This window comes from Charadrius vociferus, unplaced genomic scaffold (genome assembly GCF_000708025.1).
Source record: "Charadrius vociferus isolate BGI_N301 unplaced genomic scaffold, ASM70802v2 scaffold487, whole genome shotgun sequence".
In the NCBI taxonomy this organism is placed as follows: Eukaryota; Metazoa; Chordata; class Aves; order Charadriiformes; family Charadriidae; genus Charadrius; species Charadrius vociferus.
The window spans coordinates 1814009-1837609 of NW_009649169.1; the positions used below are offsets into that span (position 1 = coordinate 1814009).

Genomic DNA, 23601 nt, shown 5'->3' on the forward strand with positions numbered 1-23601 from the left:
GCGTGCGTTGCCTTAGTCTCGGTGCGAGTGTACTTCAAAAAGTGCCCTTTCACTGTCAAGAACCTCGCCATGTTTCCAGATACGGTACCCATGGACTCCCAGTCACTGGTGGAGGTGCGGGGTTCTTGTGTCAATCATTCCAAGGAGGAAGAGCCACCCAAGATGTATTGCAGTACAGAAGGAGAATGGCTAGTGCCCATAGGGAAGTGCTTGTGTAATGCTGGCTATGAAGAAAGAGGCTTTGCGTGCCAAGGTAACAATGCCCTCCATGTTCATAGTTCAATTATTAACAGGGGCTTCACTTTATGTCCCTCCTCTGTGTATTGGATCGTGTTAATTTTCTCCAAATTATTGAGAGAAATAAATTAGTTCATGAAATCACCATGAAAATGGGGTTTATTTAATCTGTGTAAAAAATGTAATTTGCTAAAAAATTTAATAAGGGTCAACGATTGATTTTTAGTTAAGACAGTATGTAAAAAAAAAAAAAATCTAGTCTCTATGACCATTCTTGGACTTCCTTTCAGTAGATTATAGTTTTCTCAAATGCATTGCTTGTATCAAAATATTTGGGGGGTTTTTGTGTGATTTTTTTAGACTTTTTGGCTTGATGTATAATATTCGCTAATCAACTGTGTTGATTAATTGGGATTGGTCAGAAAAAAATAGGTGGCATTGTTTCAGGTAGCATAGTTCCGAAATGCAGATAAATTTGAAAAAGTAATATTTGAACTTCAAATTGCATTTTCATGAATACTCATCTATTTAACTCAAACTAATTTTTTCCAAACTTTTGGTTTCTGCAAACTGTGGTTATGTGAATGCTCCCAAGAACAAGACTACACCAGGGTTTTTGACTTTTTCCAGAAATGGTCTTGTAAATGTTAGAGAAATGTATATTATATTTACCTAATTGTAATATCAACCAAAATAATGGTGGTCTACATTTTGTTTTTTACAAAAGTACATTTTGAAGTTGTTTGCTAATTGAATCTTAAACCTCTTTTCACAGAGTGCCTTAAAGGGTGCGGTCTGTGGCAAAGGGTCTTCCATTAAATAATTAAGTAAAAGTTAAACAGTAATATGTGGATATATCATGGATGGAAGGAGGAGTAGATGAGATACGGGGTGTGTGTACGTGTGTTTGTGTACGTGTGTATGCATATATCCATAAGAACAGAAATTTAAAGTATTCTGAACCTGGTTGAGAGAACACGTATTCCTTTTTCATTGGTCCTACAGCAATCTGTCATACAGACAAGTCCTGGGGAGCTACTAGAAGCCCATCAAACCATAGCCAGGTCATTGTGAAAATTGTTGCTCTAATTAAGGTTACTTTTTCTCAGAAATTGCCAGGCAGGTGTGGGAGGAAAGGGGTAAGAGTCTGTTTGGTTTGGTTTGGTTTTGCTTTTAAGTAGATTTTAAATTGGTTTTGCCCTTAAAATGAATAAACTGGGGAGCTGAGTCTTTTGACTATGCTTTTTTGGCATACTCAATATTAAAGAGGACTTAAACTTTGGTGTTAAGAGCTGAATCTGGGAGAGGATATTTTATTATTTTATTATCAGAAATACTTTATAGGTCCTCCAAAATGATAAAATGTTAGTGATACCCTTTTCACCACTGTTTGTAGTCTTGCTTACTCTAGAGCCTGTGTACTTGTAAATGGTTGAAAGTTGTCGGTTTAGAATTTGTTACACATTGGCACAAAAAGAGAATCCCCCCAGAAAGTGTCAGACTACAATTGAGCAAAAGTTGAGGTAATAAAGTAAAATAAAGTAAATTGTTTTATGAAAAAAAGGTTATCAGATGCTTGGGGTAGGCAAGGCAGCTCCTGTTGAGTGAGTTCACATCCATGTGTCACTCACTCGTAGTATATCTACGTGATTTGGAAGTCATGGAATTAGGCTATTGGACTACTATCTTTTTCTTTTTGTTTTTTGGGTTTTTTTGTTTTTTGTTTTTTACTTCCTCACCTGGTGTTGGTCAACTGTTGGTGATATATGATGAAACCATTAACAATAGTGACAGCTCCTTCTGGTTTGTTCTGATTTAACGTGTAATGTTCTACTAACTTTTATTGGAAGTCATATTTATCAAATATTTTCAGTGTGGTGTGATTGAAGTGGCATTCTAAAAGCAGTCAGTAATTCAAAACCTCCCATTTGTCGGCATCGGTAACTCAGCCGGAGTTGGAAAGCTCGGAAAAAGAGTTCAGTTTTGACCTCAGGCTTAGGGCTGCTCCTGCACCTTTCATTTTCTTTTTCTCTCTCCTTCGCTTGCTCCTTCTTTTAGGGTATTAGGGTTTAACGTTTTTGTGGGGTTTTTTGTTTGTTTGTTGGGGTTTTTTTTGTCAACTATAGGGCAGTAGAAACAGAATTCTAGAGTCTAAAGAAGATTCAAAATGATGTTAACAAGCATGGGCTGGAATGAAGTAATAATTAGGAAAAAAATGTTTCAGCCAAAGTTTGAAAGAGTAATAAGTGATAGAAATTCTTGTCTTCACAGTAGTTGGAAGCATTCAACAACTTAATGTCTGTTATTATGTGGTCCTACAGTCAGACTGTTTCTGATTTTGTTGGTTGGTTGGTTTGTTTCGGTAATGCTGTTTTTGGAAACAATGTCATTTTACATTAACAGAAGATTATCACTAATGATTAAAATGAAGAACCCTAATGGTATATCATCAGCCTATTTAAGTTGCATTCAGAACAGCTTTTCTTGGTACTTTGAAAAATATTAAGGGATGGTCATGGCCTCAAATAACAGAAATTGTACCATTTTCCACGACTGCTTCCCTGTCTGGGCATAAGTAGGAAAAGACCACATAAGTTTCAAGCCTTTTTTTGTTATTGATGTATGTACACATATAAAAACATACATGTTTTTAGAACATATTTGCCTTATAGCTCTAAAAAGCCAAGACTGGACTATTAGCTTTACTCAGCATATTGGTTCTTGTTGGAAAGCCTGTTGCTCTGTTCTGGGTCCTACAAACTAGTAAGTATTTTACACGTATAATACGTACCTGTCAGTTAAAGAATCAGGACCATTTTTGCTGTGACCATCCTTGTCCTCATTATTGTGCGTGTGTGGAGAAATGATTTCTCAAAAGCAAGTTGTATAGCTTGCCTTGAGGAATTCTGGTCTTTGCGGTTTACTTTAGGATAACAGCTCTAAAACTTATCACCTCCTCTAGCAAAGACTTTTGCACATGTTCAGTATTTTGGAGGGAGTGGGTTTGCATAAGTAAGGTAAGATGTGTCAGGGCGTTGAAAAAGCCACTTTCATACATATTTTTTTTTTTTGTCCCCCTTAGCTAATACGTATGTTAGTTAACTAAATATGGTACATATCATCTGCTGTAGACTGTTTGTTATTACATCTTTGTTAGCACTAGCATCATAGTGGTCCTGTCTATTTAATCTTATTCTAATATTTCATTGTTGTCTTCATGCCTTTTTGGTCAAACTGCATCTTTATAGCATCTCCTCACTTAGAATTACTGTATTTTAATTTGTTTTCATTAGAAAAAAACAACTGGCTGGAACTGCATGCTGAACCTAATGTTTCCTAACAGTCTCCATGCTATTCCCTAGTCAAAAAAGATAATGCATCATTTCCAGTTGTTCCCCATCAAACAGCTATAGTACATCAGATCAGAGCTTTACCTGCCTTAGTATTCTTTCTCTGACAGTGGCTATTGCAGATTCTTAAAGAAAAGTAGAAGAAACTGCATAAAGCAGTGTTTTACTTGGTATACCTTTCATTGTCTGCCAATCAACTGTTGACTTCCTAAGACTTAAGATATATCTTGTAAGAAAAACTATGTATAATAGGAATGAGAGACGTGTCACCTGTTAATTTGTCTATTTTTTTGACTCATTTATATTTTTAGTGTCTGTAAGTTTTTATGTTAATGAATAAATAATGTCTTGTGTGAAAAACATATCCTCTTGCTGTGTTTAAGCCTTCAGTTTAAAGTCAGTTGGGTAAGGTTTTCCTTGTATAGTGAGAAAATAACTGCTCCCTTTTCCGCTTCTCTGGTAACATTTTTCTACATCTCTTTCATGTCTAATACCTCGTCTCTAATACCTGTTTACCTAACTCTCCCTCTCTACTAGTGCCGCCTTATTTGGAGGGCAGGCTACTGGTGCCATACCTCTACTCATCCTTTTTGACTGCCTCTGTACATCTTCAAAGTAAACAATGTGATTTTTATGAAAAGGGCAATGAAGTTTGCGTGCACTAATTTAGTTGCAAGTACACCAGCAGATTATGCAGTGGCATAGTGTTTGGAGCAGCCCAAAGATCAATAAAAGGAGCATTCACATCACCTGCCCAGTGAGTGATTTGTATGGGGAGAAGATAGGCTCAGTTTTGGAACGCTGCAGCGAGGAAATAGATCTCACCATGTGAAGGTTGGTTAGTTGGGGTAAAAGTATCAAAATAAGTGGGAAAACTATAGGCTAAGTGTTAGAAAAAAATGTCTAGTTCTGTAGTAATCTGGAAGTCTCCTCAGAAATAATGGAACCTCATTTCAGGAGATGGTTTTTTAAAAAATGCAGTAACTGGATGATAAAGGAAATCCTGCACTGGCAGGCTTGGACTAATAAATCTATTTCATCCTGAATGTGTCTATTCTTTTGTTGATTTATTTCATTTACTTCAGAAAGACTAGCTGGACATGGAGAATGATATTTTTCATTATGATATACTTAATTAGCACACATGCAGTGGGCAATTGTTTATCTATGTGGGAGTACGAGTGAGCTTGAATGCTTTTTGAATGCTTCCAACAGGTGACCCTGTAGACCAAAAATAAGCTTTGTGACTCTGGTTGTCAAATGGAAAATTAAATTGGTGGGCCTGAACAGAATGACTCGGAAAGCACAGAATTACATTTTCTGCATGCTATGATAGGTATAGTTTCTAAATTTTAGTCACTGGAATTGAGTAAGTCTGAACTGTAAATTTCCTGTGTAATATTATCTAATAAAATTGTAAGTTTTAACCACAAGTGACTGACACATTTTCTATAACAAATCAGAAGAAAAAAGAGAATGTAATGCAACAGTCCTGCTGTATGTATATAATTTTTAGCAATTAATCAGGTGGATTGAATGGGAGAAGAGGGAATAAGGGGTAAAGGAGGGAGAGGTGAAGTTCACCCACTGTGCCTGGTTATTGCAGAAATGACTTCACAGAATTTCCCCTAACACTAAATTACTCGGTGCTTCAAGTTGTATAGTGGGCATATCCTAAATCATACTTCTCTTTCTGAGTTTATGGAGATATGAAAGGAATGCCATCTGTGACTGCTAAATCTGAACCATTGCATGCATTGCTTAATAGTTTCAGTAGAATGAATGCTGTACTTGAGATAAAAATATGTAAAACATCATTAATACTAAGGATAAAAAAACATTTCTCTAGATTTCTTTTTTTCTTCCTATGCTTTAAATAACCATTTTGTCTCTGCATACGTAAATATACTTTTTAATTGCTTATATCAGTAGATAAAAGATAACTTTACATATAAAGAGAAAAGGTACTGTGTGGAACTACTCAACTTTATTCAAGTGAAAACAGACGGAAGACACATGTGCTTGCTGCAACTGCAAAGATGATAACATTTTCCCTTGGAAATGGCTGAGTGGCTTGGATGTGGTTCTTAGATTACAAAAGCGTGTGGTTTTAATTCTTAGACTCTGTATAGGGACAATTATGTTTGACAAAATATAGGAATTGATCATATGATATATCGTATAATAATGGAACTATTAAGAGAGTTTCCTTTTACATGAAGTCTGAAAAAGCTAAGGATTCACATTTTTTAAAGCAGAGGTTTGATGTGTATTTGTTTTTTTTCCCTTTGGTTTGAAGTATTGTTTTGATTTTAAAAAGCAACAGAGATGCTTTTTAAAAGGGACTTAATCTTGCAAGCTGGTAAACTAAAATGACAGCAGTTATAAATTATGAATCACTTTATTTGTAAAATATTCATTGTTTTCATCCACTCTATATTCTGTAAGTACATAAACAGAGCACACAATGAAGGATTTACCTTCTTGCTTAGAATTTATTTAACACTTACGAAAGTTATGTCGGAGATATCCAGATGATTTTTTATAGGGGAAGAATTCTGCTGCACTGAATACTTCAGAAAGATCACAGCCAACTTTTTATGTAACATTTTCTGACTGTTACAAATTTTGAAATTATTCTACAATTCATCAATCGTAAGCTGTAAATTTAAAATGCACGTTTTGAAGGCAAAATTTCTTGGGCAGGATCTTACCGTTTGTAAACACATTTGTCACATGGCCTAAATGAGTAAAAATTAAAAAGAAACATTCTGAAATTACTAGAAAAGAGATTTTTTTAATATATATTTTACAGATTCTCCAGTTAGAAAAGTGTTGTTGCAGTGCTCTCTAGTTACTTAAGAAGAATCTTTACTGAATTTCTTGCAGATTGTTATAGAGATATTTAAACAAAAACATGATTATAAGTATTTCTGTTCATTTTTTTAATGTTCAGTGACTAGGAATCTAGTATTAGCGTTCTTTAAAAAGAGCTTACTAGTACTTCTGTCCAAGTAGTGAACATACTACAGTGTCAACATATGACATAATTAGGTAATTCAGAATTTAATTTCTCTATTTGAAACTAGTTGGAAAATGGAAAGGTTCACTCAGAAAATGAAATATTTGCAAAAGTGTTAATGACTCACAAAATGCTGCGTAATCCAGTTGCTCTGTATGTTTGTTCAATCCAGATCTCTTACCAGTTTAGGGGTGGTGCTTGCTATGCTGCATTGTGCGTATTTTGGCAATTTCTTCCTTATCCCTTCACCTGTTTTTCAAGCAACAAAAAGCTCCCCACCCACCCCTCGAAACCCGAACAAAAAAACTCCAGCAAATCCTCCCTGAAGTAGTGGAATACTATTGGTTATTGATCCAGACTGTCTACAATTTGGCAAGCATGTGTGAGACATTTGCTTCCTCTTTTTAACGTAGAAATTTTTGCCTTGGTTCTCTGACACTTGTATGTTCAGGATCACTACTGTTGAATTTTTGTACAGTATTTTACTGCAAATATCTTATGGATGTCTATTACAGAGAATCCGAAGGGATCTTGCTGGCATTTCCTTAACCTTTTCATCTTAATGGCTTTGCTGCTTTGCAGGCTTTCAAAAGATTAAAAACTAAATTAATAGTATCATCCTAGGCATGTTTTGCTTGTAGCGCCTTTGGTGACTTTCAATATCAGCTTAGCTCAGAGTTGCACAAAGATTGTATTTTTGGCGTGAATTCATTGAACACGCGCTTTTTCCATCGGTTTCTCTGCCACTCTCATCTGCGTATAGAGCTATTTGACAATCCCTTATTAGTTCCAGAGTGGAACTTACAAAGGCTAACAGGAGTTTGCATTACAACTGACAGCTGGTACTAGACTTTAATAGAGAGCAATTGTAGTGAGAGCTGTAAGTTTTGATAACGTTCGATGAAAATGCTCTTAAAGTAAGAACCATCTTGAAAGATGAGTACAAGACGACAAGACTCTTCTATATGTCTGCTGCTCCTCAGCGTGAAGCACGAGATGTTGTCAAAACATGCTGTTGGCAGACATCTAAATAACCAGTAATTGATATCAGACTTTATTGAAACACTTAGACTGCAGGAAAAGTATCAGAAGTGTCTGTTTCTTTGGATTACAAACTGAATAACAAGAGTTCCATTTGTAATGTCTAATTTTCTTTGCATTTGAAATTGCAGTTTTATTCTTGATAGCACAACAGGAACATAATAACTTGGACTTCCCACAGTCTTTTTAGGGAGAGAAGATGAGAAGTTCATTGCCTCGAATTTGTTTGTAGCTTCAGCTGTAAGTACCTGCCTGCATCGAATACCCTGACAATTGGTGTAGCTGTTGTGCTGAGGTAGAAATAAACCTAAACAACTACAAATCCTTCATAGGTCAAGGAGGCGAACTGTTTCACTATCATGAATCTGTGGGTTCAGTGGTTGTCTACTGTAAGGTTAAAATTTGATGTGATAATTTAGAACAGCTGCTCTTTGACAGAAAGATTCACTTTCAACAAGGGAAGAAAAAGCCATATGGTAAAAGTTGACACTGTGCCAAGCCTGAATAACTGCAGAAGTGATACAGGACAGTTCTCTTCAACAACATGGTTGAAGTAATGCATTTTTACTTGCCATTGGTATTTCCAATCTGTGTGCTTTTTTGAATTGTACTTTATCCCATGATACTTCTTTTGTAGTTATTTTAAAATATTTATTATTATTACTAATAACGGTGATTAAGTGACAGAAGAGGGTTATGGCCTTTGAAAATGCACAGTTTGTTCATAACCCTGTGCAGGCCGTTCTTTGTGCTGTATCAAAGTTTCATAGAATGATTGCTTCGAAATTTTCAACCAAAATAACACGCCATTGTTAGAGAGGATGTCTAATACCTGAGTTCATGCACTGTTAGCAGAGTATTGAAGAATTCACTTAGGTCACACTGCCTTTATACACATACTTAAATTCTAGTAAATTGAGCACATGAATAGCGTGAAACCTAATGAAAGTAGTCAGCCTAAGCTGCAGTGGTCAGTTTACGCGTAGGAGTAAGGTGGCCATCAGGAGTTCAAAATCGTAGGAAGAATTCATTTGTCCTCCAATTTGGAGGAACCATTTTCCACAAAAAAAAAAAATTGTTCTAGGTAAAAAACAAATACATAGACTCTCTTCTCTTTGATTTGGCAGAGATTTTTAATGGAAGGTGAGGAATGGAAGAAATCACTTGGAAGTACCCAGCCCCTTTGCTGTAAGAAATGCCAATAAATAAGTGACCAAAAACCTTGCCCAACAGTGTACTTATCTCTAGGAATGCATCTTTTTTTGTTTCCCCAAATGTTGTTTATGGAAATTCTGTTAGAAAAAAAGAGAAAACCACTAAGGTGATTATTATAAAGCAGTAAAATATGTTGAAACGGTCATCTGTTACCCAGCTGAAGTAAGAAAAGACATAAAGTTTGGCAAACATATTAAATTGAGATATTAAACATGTTCTTTGATGTTTTACCTTATACAGAGTTCACTCATACTGGATTTGACCTGCCCTGAACAGTCCCTTAATATATGTAGAGGTAATTCTAAGATTTAGGTAGGCATGTATAGAATTGTTTTAGTTGTAAGTGTATTCTGCAGCATTTTTTTTTTAATGTCTTGTTAATAGTAAGAGGCTGTAGGACACAGTAAATAAGAATTGCTCCTTTGCTTTCATATTGAATGGCATAATGTAGTCATTATTAGTATACAAATAAATACAAGCAAATTATTCAATAGTATGTAGTTCCAGTTTAACAGGGACATTTCCAGCTGCTGTAATGTGCTTCTTTAGATTACAAATCAGCTTGAATTTTCTGAACGTCTAACAGGATATTTTTTCTTATTTTGATAAAGCTGTCGTAATACTGAGATGACAGGTATGGACAGTTATTTTAACAAGCTGCTCCTCAAATCTGTTTTAGGAATTTCCAGGTTTTGTTCTCAAAAGAATAATATGGAAAACTAAAGCAGGGCTGAGAGATTGTGACTTGAAGTGAAGTCAAGTGTATTAACCATGAAGATGAGATCACTGTTCCAGCTGTAAAACTGGTGTTCATCCTGGGGAAAAAAAAAAAAAAAAAAGCTTTGTAGGAAATGGGATATAAAATGGGATATATTAGAGTTAAAAAGTAAAGTTCAGAAATCTCAGTTAACCACAGCTAATGGACTTTGTTTCATACATTAATAGATTGTTCATTAAGCTGCCACTTTTAAACAGTGTATAACCTTCTTTGACTTCTCTGACTGTGAAGATGGGGTGTCCAGAGCTTTCACAGGCCATACAAATATGTTTTTGTTAACACAGGGGACAGAATTAGAAAAATATAATTGCTACCTGTGCATGATATTTAATAAGCAATGATGGTCTTGTTTCTCCTACTATATGAGGCGATGAACTGGCAATGAAATTAATAGTAAAAGGGGAATCGGCTTCTGTATTTTTTCTCTACCCACACTAACCACAGCAGGTGGTGGAAGAAAGCGAGCTAAAGACAGTTTTTTAAAAGGGTCAGAACAAGAGGAGAGAGAAGAATAGAGAGAAAAATTTGCCATGGTAAGTAAAATATACCTGTGTAATTGTTTCATTGAAGCCTAAATGCTGCAGTTCAGTATTCTTTAAAAAAAAAAAAAAAAGTTAAAAAGTTAGAGGCTCTTGTGAGAAAGGAAAGGATATTGATTTGAGTTCAGACAGGAGTGTGATTTAATAATGTCTTTCAAGGAAGATGAGTATCTCTGTGCAAGTTTTCTCTGTGCCTAACTGCAAAAAGGATATTCAGTTTTCAGGGGGGGAAAAATGTGGTGACTGACTGAAGTCTGTGTTTGGGTATATGGTAGGTCCTGCATGGGATTGTTCTGCAAATGATAATAAAATTGTAATAATGAGTGTGTTGCACTGAAAGATTTAAAGCTGATCTGGACTACAGTAAATGGGGGCACATCTCTTGTGTTTCAGTGATCACTGTCTAAAGGAAGTTGCAAGTCTAGAAAAGATTTATTGTTTTCTCAAGAGCCTTCCCTTCAGAGGAAGGTGGTGTGCAAATGCTCTGATTTTCTTCTGGCCAGCATTTGAAGAATGATTGCTTGGTGTTTCTTTACATTGCTGGGTTTTCAAGAGCTGTGAGTATAAAACTAGCAGTGTCTCAGACATTATGGAAACAACTTAAAAGCCAAAGGGCTGTATCTTGTCCTGAACTCAGTGGACTGTTTTTTCATGGTACAGCGATTCAAAGAGCCTTCTGTCCTGCAGAGTACTTAGTAGTGGGACATGAGATAAAGCACTTGCCAGTAGTCATGTATATCTATAGTTTCCCTTTGTAAGTATGATTCAGAGGTGCAGTTCATCATCCACATCCTTTGGGAACAGCTGCTTCATGCCGCGTTTGCAGGCAGACAGCTGCTGTGGCCAGGGAAGAGGTGTGTGTGTGGAGGGGGGCTGCGGCAGGGGAAGTCCCGAGTCCCCCCAGTCTCTGCCCTCTCCAGCTGCTTGCTTGCAGCGGTGAGGAGGAGGAGATCCCCGAGAGGGCTGGAGGAAGAGGGTAGCGGAGGTTTTTGGCCCGAGTAGGGGTTAATCCTTGTTTGTCCCCACACTGCAGCCATGCTACTGATCTGTTCCAATCCACAGCGAATCTGAAATGTGATGGCAACGGGGATTGCGTTAGTTTTCACTCTTTCGGATTTCTAGTTTTACTTGTGATTCACATCTGCAGTGATGCAGTGATAACAACCTAACCTTAATTCTTAATCTCTTCCCTGAGCAACTACACCCTGCTCTTCCCCTCAAAAGTTAAATATTGGTCTTTTAATTGAAAAACACACAAAAACTCTAAATCCTGTGGTAAAAGCAGGTGTTCAGGCACAAGTCTGTTTAGCATAGAGCTTGTTTAAACATGGATTAAAGGCTTCTTTGGAACTGAGTACATTGTTTTTCTGTGCAATAATTACTTTCCAGGGCCAGTATGTTTAAATTACTGCCTTAAACCCAGGCATGCCATCTACCCCAAGTTCTGTTATAATTAGGGATTATTTTATAGCCTGTCAGTTATCCATCTGTTGGGAAGCTTCCTTGTCTATCTTGCAATCATAGCAGTCAAGCCGTTACTTCACGCTTGCATGTTAGCATCCAATCCCCAGATGTGCATCCACAGATTGCACATCCACCAGGTTGAAACAATCATGCACGCTACAGGTGTTTTCTTCTTTTTGTATGGCAGGAAATATTCTAATATATTACTCATGAATGCAATATCTTATATTGCATTTGTGAGTAGATATGTGGTGGTATAAAACTAGTTTCTCTCTACTAGAGAGAGAAGTGCCAGGTTATAATACTCTCAAAAAGAAAGCAGAATAAAAAAGCATACTGATTTGATGATTTTTCATAAATTATTGTCTATTTGTAGTTTGTATTATTTTCATACTATGCTTTATAATTGCCACTATTTGGAAGTATTTTTTTCCACTGTAACGTAGTAATTTGGCTTTTGAGTTGTTGCATCTTTCATTTTCCTCTGAAGCATTGGACTGGCCACAGCTAGCAATCAGATGTAGCTCGAGGGTACTGATGCTCCTCCATGTTGACTTTTCTTAGGCACCTTTGATGTTATGTTCTGCTCCTGCCTTCTACATTAATCTTTTTGCTAGATTTGAGGTCTGAGGGCAGGAAGGGGATTTTTCCCTGGATTGGTTTGGTCAAGTCACATGTGAACACGAGTTTATGTATTCATTGTACTGTGGTATACGTCTGATTTTGTAGGATCATTTGGGAGACTGTAAAAAAAAAAAATCTTTGCTATTGCTGTGAACCTAGGACTTTGGAAATGCTCTTGACATCTTAGAGATTATGTGTTTTGATTCAGTTGTGGCTTTTGGTCTTTTATTATGGATTGTAAATCTGATTTGGTGCTTTGCAGCTTGTATTGTGGTGCTTGATGATGTGTTCTGTTGACTTTCTGTGGACTATTTCTATGAGTTGAAAATCTGACTGTATCCAAAGGTTCTTTTAAAAACCAAAGAATAAAAACAATGTTGCATGCTGTCTCTGCAACCAATTTAGAAACACTTGCTCTTTTTGGATAGCAGTCATGTCCTGCAGTAATCTGAGAAGGTTTCTAGTTGAAGAAAAAGAAAATATATTATTCTTTCCTTCCTATAGTAATTATGAAGAAGTTTGAAGTCAGAGGAACTTGACTGTTACATACTGGAGACTCTTGGATGTAAGCAGAATTGTTAATGCCAGCTCCCATTAGGGGTTTCCTTTATGTCAAGTTGAAAACATGAAAAGGTGTGATTGCAATTTCGTATAGAGATTGAAAAAAAAAAAAAAAAGTTTATGAAGACAACTATTGTTAAAGGTATAAAATGTTTTTTAGAGTCCCATTGGAGAGTCATCAAGACCCTGCTTGCAAGGCTTTCATAACTTCTAATAAAGAGTTTCCTATAAAATAAAGGCTTGATCATTCTGGAGGAGTTCAACTGAAAAGAAACTAGTAAAAATGGCGGGTGGCTGTGTGGCTACTTTTCCCTGAGGAGCGAGGACACGTGTAGAGAAGGCAGGAGGAAAGGGTTACGGTGCCCACACCATGCTTCACCTTCTGCATCAGTAGCTATTCATAAAATCAAAGCAATCATTTTTTCTTTGTTGTTGTTGACATAACTTTTTAATTCACCTTCTCATGCTGTGATGGACCTGCAGACCTTTGCACAGGCTACTTTTTTGTCGTTGTCTCCTCTGTTTCTGTTTTGGTAAGAGAGAGTGGTGGGTAGAGAAAGCCAGCTTTCCCGTCTCACATAGCTGGCAGGCTGTTTGGCTGAGGATTGATGCTCGTTGCTGGCTCTCAGTAGGAGTCGGTGGAACCCGTGACAGAGACAGATGATGGCACGCTGGAGTCTGTCAGCTGAAAACAGCAATGGCCTGAATGAGGAGGAATGCTTTCCTCATCAGCAAAGCTTGCTTTCACCTTCTCTAAGGGTGGGGCATGGGGGAATAGCTGCTTAGTGGAGTATATTTTTTCTTTTGTCTTTACATGCAAAGTCTCTGACTGCATATAGGGGTTGCTCATGCCGTCTCTGAAATCAGTTGCAAAGTTCCCATTGATTTGATGGGAACAAGCCAAGCATTTCAGACAATAAGAAGTTCTTATATGGATAAGAACATGTGGCTTTTTGATAAAATGCTGTTCCTCTTAAATAGCAGCAGATCACTCTACAGTTAGGGAAAGCAGTACAGTAAAGCAGTGAATAAATTTCTTTTTGTATTTGTGAAATACCTTACAAATCAGGTTATGAAATCTGCAAAATTGGGAATAAATCGTTTAGCCAATTTACCTAGTGAAGATCTTTAGCTCTGTCAGTCATTCAAAACCATTTTCTATTATATTGTAATTTAAAATACGAGACAGTTGGTGAGCTAATAGTATTAGTCAAGTGGTATTCTTTTCGATTCCAGCTGGCTAGTCTCTATAACTAACATCAACATGAACTTATAAACATTTCAGTGACGTATGTAGCATTTGTGTGATACTAATTTAAGTGCATGTTATCCAATTAGAAGACAAAAGCAGTTAGCTGTGTGATTTTACTAATAGATGGAGTCCAACTTTCGAATGATCAATTTAATAAACGAATAAGTAAAGAGATTCTTTAGCAAGTATTTAATGTAAAAATAGTGGCTTACAAAAAACAACAGCTGAGCTTCAACAGCACAAATATTTACAATAATTGTGTATTTGTGGATGTAATTTGGTCCAGCTGAAACTTAGGTTACAATATAGACAGCTATGTACACACTGGTGGTTTTACATCTCTTATTATTTAGAGACCAGTTCTGCCAGCTTTATGTATAGTGGGTATTTGTAAGAAACTTAATGGAATGTTTGTACATCGAGGCTTTTTAAAAAATAAATATTTGCTATCAGTTACAAAAAATATCACCAGTTGCCCATACATGTCTTGTTACAGAAGAATTATAGTAACCTAAAGGCTTTGTTTTTATTGCTTTTGGTTTTGTATTTTACAGATTCCGATGATCACAGTTTCATTATAGCTACGTGCATGAAAAATGCTTCAATTAGCAATGTATTGAAATGGTTTGCAACTGTCATGCTCCTTCCCTATAATTTAGAAATTTGCATAAATTACTACATTCACAGGACTGCATTTCCAGCATGCCTGAGGGCTTTGGGTCTGGTCCTCTGGTTCAAATGAGTCCTTTCAATGCCTTAAAAGAAAAACTGTCCTTTTCCCCCTCTTTTTGTCTTGATATATATTTTCTCTCTGTCATACCTATACATATATCTCTGTACAGAGATGTATAAATACATAGATGCATCCCACAAAGAGAAGAACTGAAAGTCTGGCCTTTACTCACTTTGCATGTCTTGAGAGAGTAATTTATAAAATACAGGACAGGGAGATTTATTTGAAAACATATGGAAACCATGGGGGTGAAGCCTGAAGAGGCTACTTGTCCCAGCATGGGACGCTCCATCTTAACCTGAACAGAAGCTGCTGGATCAGGCTAGATGACCCCATGCTGGGGCTGGCAGTCCGCGTGAACTAAGCGTAGTGACCAGGGGACATATTTGGTTCACCGGCCACTGCTGCTGCGTAATATATTGCCCTGTCAGTAATGCCAAGTAACAAAACCTGCATTTGAGGAATTTCACCTAATGCAGGGGATGTTAAAAAGCAACTAATAGGTGTTACACATCTCATCTAAAAACACGTCATGCTAATGCCAAATTTACGTGAATTGATGAAGAGAGACAAACTTTGGCATAAAAAAACCCACTTCTAAGTGTGAGAGGTCTGTTTTAAAACTATTTTAAAGACTTAGATATCAAGGCATATGTGGTGAAAAGAACCAAAACTTGGTGCGGAAATTAAGTATTAGTGTTATTTAAACCCTCTAGCAGCTCTAATGTCTAGCCAAAAAAATGTTTGTTTGCTGGGCTTAATCAGAATTGTGATTCGGTTACTTTTTTTAACAGCTGTTTTAGTTTGGTTTACCCTGAGGAAAGCTCATAATTCATTGTAGAGCACTGCTTAAAAATAGTTATTCAAGTAATGCAGTAAATTATTATGATACAAATGGGTGGCTTTCGTTAATACTTTATAGTTTGTATCTTCTCAGCTTTGTTTCCTTTTTAAGTTGCAGTCTTTTGCTCGCACTTTCTTTAATTCTGAAATACGAGAGATTGAGTCACCATCCCTGGAGGTATTTAAAACACGTGTAGATGTTGTGCTGAGGGACATGGTTTAGTGGTAACTTGGCAGCGCTGGGTTGGCAGTTGGACTTGATGATTTTAAAGGTCTCTTCCAACCAAAACAATTCAGTGATTCTGTGATTTCCCTCAGATGCCAGTTTCTGGTAGATTTGTTGAGCTGAGGTGCTTGTTCCGTCCAGTGCTGGGACTTCTGAGGTGGCAGAAGGCACAAACTGCCCTGGGATCCTCTGGGGAGGTGGATGGAAGGCACCTACGGTGGAGGTGAGCCCAGACAATCGCATCCCCAGGACTGCTGATTGCACAGGTGAAAGGGACTTATTTCCCTATCCCAGTATTGTCGTGCAAGTGAGTTTCATATGGGATTTCATCCGGTTTTGGAAGGGGAAGAAATGAAGGCTCTTTCTAATACTTTGCCTGTATGCATATAGCCGCTGCAGGTCACTGGGCAGCTGATGGTGATGGCTTCAGCCAGACGTGGTTGCTGGGCTCCAGTGCTGTGCTGGGTGCTGCTCCTGCTGCACACCTGAATTCCCACCTTCACCACAGGGTGTACCTTCTGGGCTGTCCTGCAAGCTCCTCTGTGACTTGCTCTCATGACCTACTTTTTATTTGCTTCCTGCCTTCTTTCTTGTGTTTATACCCATTTCCTTTCGTTCCTCCCTTTTCTTTCTTCAGTGTCCAGTGGTTGTATACCTCACCCGTACTACATGGTTTTTCTTGACTGTTGATACAAGCTTTTTGTATCACGCCTGCATTCAAACAATGCTCAGGAGCTGACTGGGTGCAGCTCGTCTTTTTCACTCAGGAAAATCATGGTTCTAGCAGTTCTGGTAGGGCTTTTGTAGGGGAAGACGACTCTCCAAAAATAAAGTTGATTATTACTTTCTGACCTCCTCCACCATGTGCTATTCTTGTTTAAAGAGGGTTAAAAAGATTACTGTAGCGCAACTTCTGTCAGTGTTGGGAGAGCACGTCCTTCCTGATACTGAAATAGACAATCTGCTGGTTTTCAGACCTCATTGCAGGTTGCCTCTTTTGGGGTTCACAGGTGCACACCAGAGAAGTCACTTCTCGGTAGTGGGAGCTCTTTTTTTGACGTGCTGCCCTCCTGTGCTGCCCTGCCTTGGGCTTGCCACCATCCCAGGTACACTGGAGCTCCGTGCTGGGGAGAGGGTTGAGGACTGTGATGAGACTGGTGTAACCCACAAGAAGGGGCGGGCAGCAGTTGCACCATACAGGTGCTGCTAAAGCAAAAACATCTGTAAGCTCAAAGGTATATGAGGTACATGGCCACTCAGAGAGGACTGGGTGTACTACGCCCCAAAAGAGTCGTGAGAGGCTACATCCCTGCAAGGGCTCGTTACCTATATACTTATTTTCATTTCTTTCTCTATTTGGTAAATACAGTAAAATTGGACTTCTGTATAAAGGCCACAAAATTCGGTGCTTGTAGAAAATGGTCTTTTAGTGAAGGTGGCCTAAAATACAACTTGATGTTATGGAAATACTTTAGCTCTATTAAATGAGAGACTTCCTGCTTCCCCTGAATCTCATTGAATAGTGTCTCATTCATATTTCATTGTACTGATGATTGTTTTTGCGATGTTGTTTCTTTGTTTAATGATCAATTAGGGAATTTAATTCCTTATTCTAAAAGCACTCTGCAGCGTAATGAAATATCATCTTCAGTTTACAAATATAGTATTAAAATAGGAAAAGATGCAGTTGCTTGGTCACATAAATCTGTCGCCCAGTGAGAAACAGGCCCAGATTTCTTGAGTCTCATCTCTCTGCTTGCTTCATGAACCGTGGCCACCTCATCACTGTTTGAGAATGATAAATGCCTCCCATTTATAAGTGCATATGCATGTTCTGGTAATACAGTGAACAATGAAGCCTTTCAGTATTAAGTGAAAGTACTCGCAAGAGGCCAAGCCTGTGGTCCTTACACAGACCAAGTTCTTGGAGACTTGAGTCAGAATTTTGCTTTGAATGATTACTAGACCAAGCTCATAATGTGTGTTTAAACCTTGTCAGGGGTGGAAAACATCTAGCTTGAAACAAATCAGAAGTGAGATATTTTTTTTCCTCTTTGTTGAATGAAAGAGGATAAATATAGTATCACTATGGATGAGATCATATGAGAAAGCCCCTTGCAACAAAAGTGAGCTGACTTTTGCTGTTCCTAAAATGGCTTTCCTTGAGGTCACTTAGCACATTTAACTTTCATAATTCATCTTCCTAGTGACTTACAGAAGAGGCATTGCTCAGTAAATTATGTATGACTGTAATGAGTGCTATTTCTAATTAATATTCTACAAAATAAGGTAGAAGTTTAGCTAAGGGTCTCGCATTTTGTGGTTTTTACTGACGCACTAATTGGATTTGGTTTTGAAGGTGTAAGTTTCAAATCAAAGGTATTATTTCTTAAAGGTCTTTTCAAACCTGAATTATTCTATGCTTCTATTATTAATTCAGCTACTGTGTTCACCAGGCTGCTACACTTTAAACATATAGGGACGAAAAAAAATTATTGTGGACAGTTGCTCTAAAAAACAACCACTACCACCTAAACCACCCAGGCTTTACCAGAAAAGCATTGTGGAGGCGAAGGTACTTCAGAGAACTTTGATAAAACAAAATGTAAGAATAATTATTTTCATCGCCTCTCCTCTCTTACATAAGTGGACATCTATATTCTGAAATGAAGTAATCTCTTCCTCTCGTCCTAATGGCGGGTTCATAGCTGCTTATAAGAAACCATAGCATTTACGTTTCTGTGTTTTCCTTTGTCAACATACTCTGTCTTTCATTCCTCTTTTTTTTTGTCTTTAACCTTTCTATGTTTGTCTTTAAGTATTTTGTACAAAGAAAAATCAATTATTCAAGAGGAAATGGAATCAAATAAAATAAGTTGAACATAAAAGTTACGACTTATAACACAAAATACTTACAAAGATGATATTGAAAAAGATTAATTCTTGTTTCTTTTTTTTTTTTTTTCATTACTTCTTGTCATAGTGAATTTGCTGACTAATTGCCAGGTAGCTAAATGTAAGCATTCAGTGGTGGACCGTGGTGCTTATACGGGTCCCAGTTCACTGATCTTTTGTAATCTTGCTCATCCCGGCAGCTGGTTGGTAGCAGTGACAGTTCTTTGAGTGTCTAAATACACTTTTGTGTATGTGTTTCAGATCTGAGCTTTTTAGCAGTTTGTACCTATCTTGAGTGTTTGTGCCGGTATTTATGTGCCTGTAGCATACACGTACACAATTGGCACAGCTATGAAATGCACTTGCACGCATTTGCACAGGGCTGTTTATGACAGTGGCAGGGCACAGGAATTTTATTGAAATAATGTATGCAGCCGTGAGCAGTCTTTCAAGTCTCTGCTTTCCTACCCATACAGAGGGATCGTGCGTCACGTGCATTTTGTCATAACAGCTCAGAGTTTTTTTCCAGCAGTAGGGCCAGTGTATGTGTGGAATATGAAGCAGGTTAGAATATCAGAATCCGTGCCTTAAACACGCTCAAAAAATGAGTATTTTTGAAATACCAGATGGTAAGCTTCCAATAACCCTATTTTTTTAGGATGACATTCTTGGATTTGTATGCTTAAGCATAGATTGTTCATTTACTTTCTCACAGTCACCCAAATATGTATGCACATGCACACATCTTGTCAGTTTTTAGAAGGGATTTCAATCTAGATGTAACAGTATTTTTGAGCAGAAAATTGTTTGGTGAAGGATTTTCCGATCAGCTATAATCTTACATGTCTGAGTAGCTTTGGAGTTATTCTGGTTTTGGAAAATAAATGCATTTCCTGCTTCAAATATTGAATCCTCCTACTGAAACCATCTCTGTCCAAAGTAGAAGGGGAGCAAAATCCAGTCAGGGATAACTTCCCTATTCTTAATATTATCATAGTTTTAAATTGATATAATTGGTACCATTAGTAAAGGTATCATTGATTTTTAAATTTAAAATTAAATACTAATGCCAACAAAGCATGACATAAGAGTTTTATCTCCTGGGAAAGAGAAATTTCCAACCTTTCCACTGAATCTTCTGTTTCTATCCTAGTAGGACCAGGGTTAATGTTATAAAACTGCCACATTTCTCTCTATATAGATGAAAAAAAGTCAGATCCTTTCCATGGATATGTACTGAACTGCTGGACAGCCATAGAGTGACCTTGATTTTTAGAATTTTTCTCGTTTTGATGTTTTCAGGCTCAGGCAATTTAGATTCTCAGTAGTGAATACTCTTAGTTTTGCAGATTACATGATATGGAGAATAATCACAACAAATGTTTTACACCCCTCCACCTTCCTACACTACCAAATAGTGTAAATGGTGCATAATATGGTAGGGTGTGGGGCAGTGGTTTTATTGTCACACTTCTAGAGGACATTTGTAGTTATTTTCTTACTTTGATCTGTTTTATCATTGTCTTATTGCACTTTAAGTTATGGGACTGCTTGCTATGAGACACTGTGGATGCTGAAAATGTACATGGATTCAAAAAGCGATTGTATAAAAAATGATGGAAGAAAAATCTATCGAAGGTTATTAAATACAAAGGCATCTTCTCTGGAAGTCCCCTTACCACAAGTAGCTGGAGTCTAGGAAAATACTCTGGGCAATCAGAATCAGAGGACTTGTCGCTGTACTCTTTGTTAGGCTCAGGCAGTTAGAGAGATGGTCTCCAGTAAGGACAGAAATCTCGGTGGAGGTCTGGCCTTACTTGGTACAGTACTTGTAGTAGTTCTTATATTTGTAAGGTTATTGGCTATGAAATTTTATCCTTAAGAAACAAAGCAACCTTATTTGCAGCAAACTGGCATTCAAAATAAGGAGATGTGAATGCAAAATGCATGTTGAGTAGAGAAAGAAAGGAGTACTATAGGAGGTCTCTGGGCTCAGTCCCATTTTGTCTGTTTGTCTAAAATTAACTGATTTTTACATGTACACTGAATGCATCATATTCAGTGTCATATTTCTTATATATGTGCCCAATATATGAATATTAAAAGGATAAGATTTGGACCAACTCAGGTTTATGTGCTGAGTGTATTAAAGTAGTTACTCTTCCATTTACTCCAGTGTGGTCAGACCAGGTCTAACCAAGGTTTAAATTCATTCTTCCAACACAACAGATCTGAACTTCAAAAACTAGAAAGCAGGCAACACCCCCACCCACCCCCTGCCAAACTTTGTTGATGAGAGGAGGTGTGGTGTGTCTTGGATGAGATTTAATTCTGATGGAACTGAAACATGCTCCTGTTGTAGAGATGTATTTGATAGGTAACTGCTTGGTGTTAAAAAAGCACCAGAAAGCTGGAAGGTTATCAAGTGAATCTTTATGGAACCTATCAATACCTCAAAGTAAGGTTATTTCCTTTTCCCTGGAGCTATGGTAGAGAAGTCTGAGGACGATGAGAAAAACATCTATGAAGAGCCTAGCTATTACTTCCATAGATACAAGGATGTTAATATTACTTTTCATTATTTTTATTGTGTAGAAGGAGTTTTACTCCTTCATTTGGGAAAAAAAAAAAAGGTTGAATTTTTTTTTAAAAAAATAGATTTTCCAGATGATTAAACCATTAATCAGGCTGGAATACCAGACCCTGGCTTACAGAGCTCAGAACTGGTATAATATTTTTTTCCTTTTGTGCCCTTTCTGAAACAGCATAATTAATCAGGGCAATATTTTCTAATTTCTGTGAAAAGTAATTTGCTGCTTTCTTGTCTCTCAAGTGACAGATTGCTGAAGTTGAACCTGTGATCAGGCGCTTCTTTGACAGACAGTTTCATATTTCAGTGAACGTTCCTGGTTGGTTTGATTTATAATAGCTGAGGTTAGTGTGAAATTAAAAATTAATTAATTTCAATGAATTTGTAATCAGGCAGACTGGCCTGAGCTGTGGAGGTGCTAACAGGTCTCCTGTCTGTCCCCTTCCAGCCAGCTGACCCCTCAGAGGGCAGGACAGCTGCAGGGGCAAAACTGACATCTGAAGATAAGGGAAAGCCGAGGGGTCCGTCTGTCAGCCCTGCTGGGGACGGGCTTCTTCCTTACGCTTCGAGTTAAGGAGGAAAGCGTAACAGCTCGTTAAAATAACACGTTAGTAGGATGGTCATGAGGGAAGCCTGGGTGAGCAGTCTTGGGTGTTAATCTTTGGCATCTGCTGTTGCCCTCTGGGGTGCAGGTGTCTCGATGCGCTTAAATGCTTGGGGGACAAGGTCATTGTTTTGGATACTTGGGAGTAATGTACTAGGTTGTGTGCTGATCTGGAGGGGGGAAACATTTGAAAAAAATAATTGGCTCTTTGAAATGAATAATTTGGTCCTTACTGTGGCTTGTGGGTAGCATATAGTACTTCAGAAGCCTCTTTGGGAAAGGTATGTTTATGTAGGTCAGGTAAGTCACTTATAGAAGCTGCAGCAGAGATTTGGATGCTGTTCAGTGCTCACTTCTACCCTGTACAAGCTACAGCCTCTTACATGGCAAATGAGTTAAAAACAGTTCAGTCAACAGTAAAAAGAACCCTAAATGCTCAGTGATATGAAGTATTCTGTAGAGGAATATGTCATAAATCTGACATGACTGAATCCATCCTATGGAAAAAAAAAAAAAAAAGTAAAAAAAAAAAAGTAATTTCCTTCAAAGTGATTCTTGTATTGTAGGGAGGTCATTTTCTGGAAACTGTTCCTGTCAAATGGTAACATGCGAGACATGATGCACTAGTTCTTCATCAGCTCCTCTCTATTTTCTCCTGTGACAGAAGAAGAAAATGGTAGAAAGAGATACCACTGCAGATTGCTTATCTCAGTTGATTTCTGAAACACATTGTGGTGTATTTCAATGCAAGATGAACAATTAGACCACGAAAACAGTAAGACACAAAGTGTTTCCAACCTCCACTGAAACAGTAAATTAAAAAGGCAAAAAAGGTGTGATAACAGCCTGATAAAGATCCCTTTCTTCCCCCCTGTTGTTCATCATACTTCCACTTTTCTGGTGGCTTAGATTCTGATGATGAGAGTCTAGCTGTCCTGCTCTGTTCAAGAAAAACAGCTTCAAGAAGAGATAGTTGCATTTTTTTTTTTATACAAAAACTTCAGCGAAGTAGTAGCTGAGTTAAGCCATGTGATTCCATGGAATATTTTTTAAAAAATTAATTTTAAAAGGAAAAATCTTCATTTTCAGATATTTTAATTTAGGTACTTCGTGAAGTTTTCAAGTTTGCCCCTGTCTGAGAATAAAACGGAACGAATGAATTAATGTGAGACTAATTTGACCAACTGAAAAGGTACAACTGGATTTGAAACAAACCTATCGCTGTAACATTTGACCAAAAATTGACTAATTGTTTGACTAAATGGTCCCCGGACAAAAAATTCTACTGCCATTATTTTGTATCAGGCTACAGATATTAGGCAATTATGAGTTATGCATAAATGTTTGACTTATAAATTTATCTCTTCATGGATGGATTTCCATTGACTTTTGCTTCTCCCAGAGGACGATGGTTTGGCTCTCTGTTTTGTATAAAATTTAGATTGACCTGTCTGGGGACTCAGTTCATACCTAACAGCACAGTGTCATCTAGGTTATTTCTGGTCTAAATTGAATTGGAAAGAGTAGGTCTAACTCACAGGGATGCTAAACTTTCATTATTGGTCCTGTGACTGGTAGGAATACAACCGTGGCGCTATCTGATCCGCTTTGAAGGTCACTTTAATTC

The 23601-nt window shown here is 37.5% G+C and overlaps 1 protein-coding gene across 1 annotated transcript in view; it reads left to right on the forward strand.

Annotated features, from left to right (window-relative positions):
• Positions 1 to 23601, forward strand: part of EPHA3 (EPH receptor A3) — a 215139-nt gene that overhangs the window by 60715 nt on the left and 130823 nt on the right. Inside the window, exon 5 of the mRNA XM_009888511.1 lies at positions 7 to 253. Within this exon, the coding sequence (XP_009886813.1) occupies positions 7 to 253 (247 nt within the window). The remainder of the gene's footprint in view (positions 1 to 6; positions 254 to 23601) is intronic.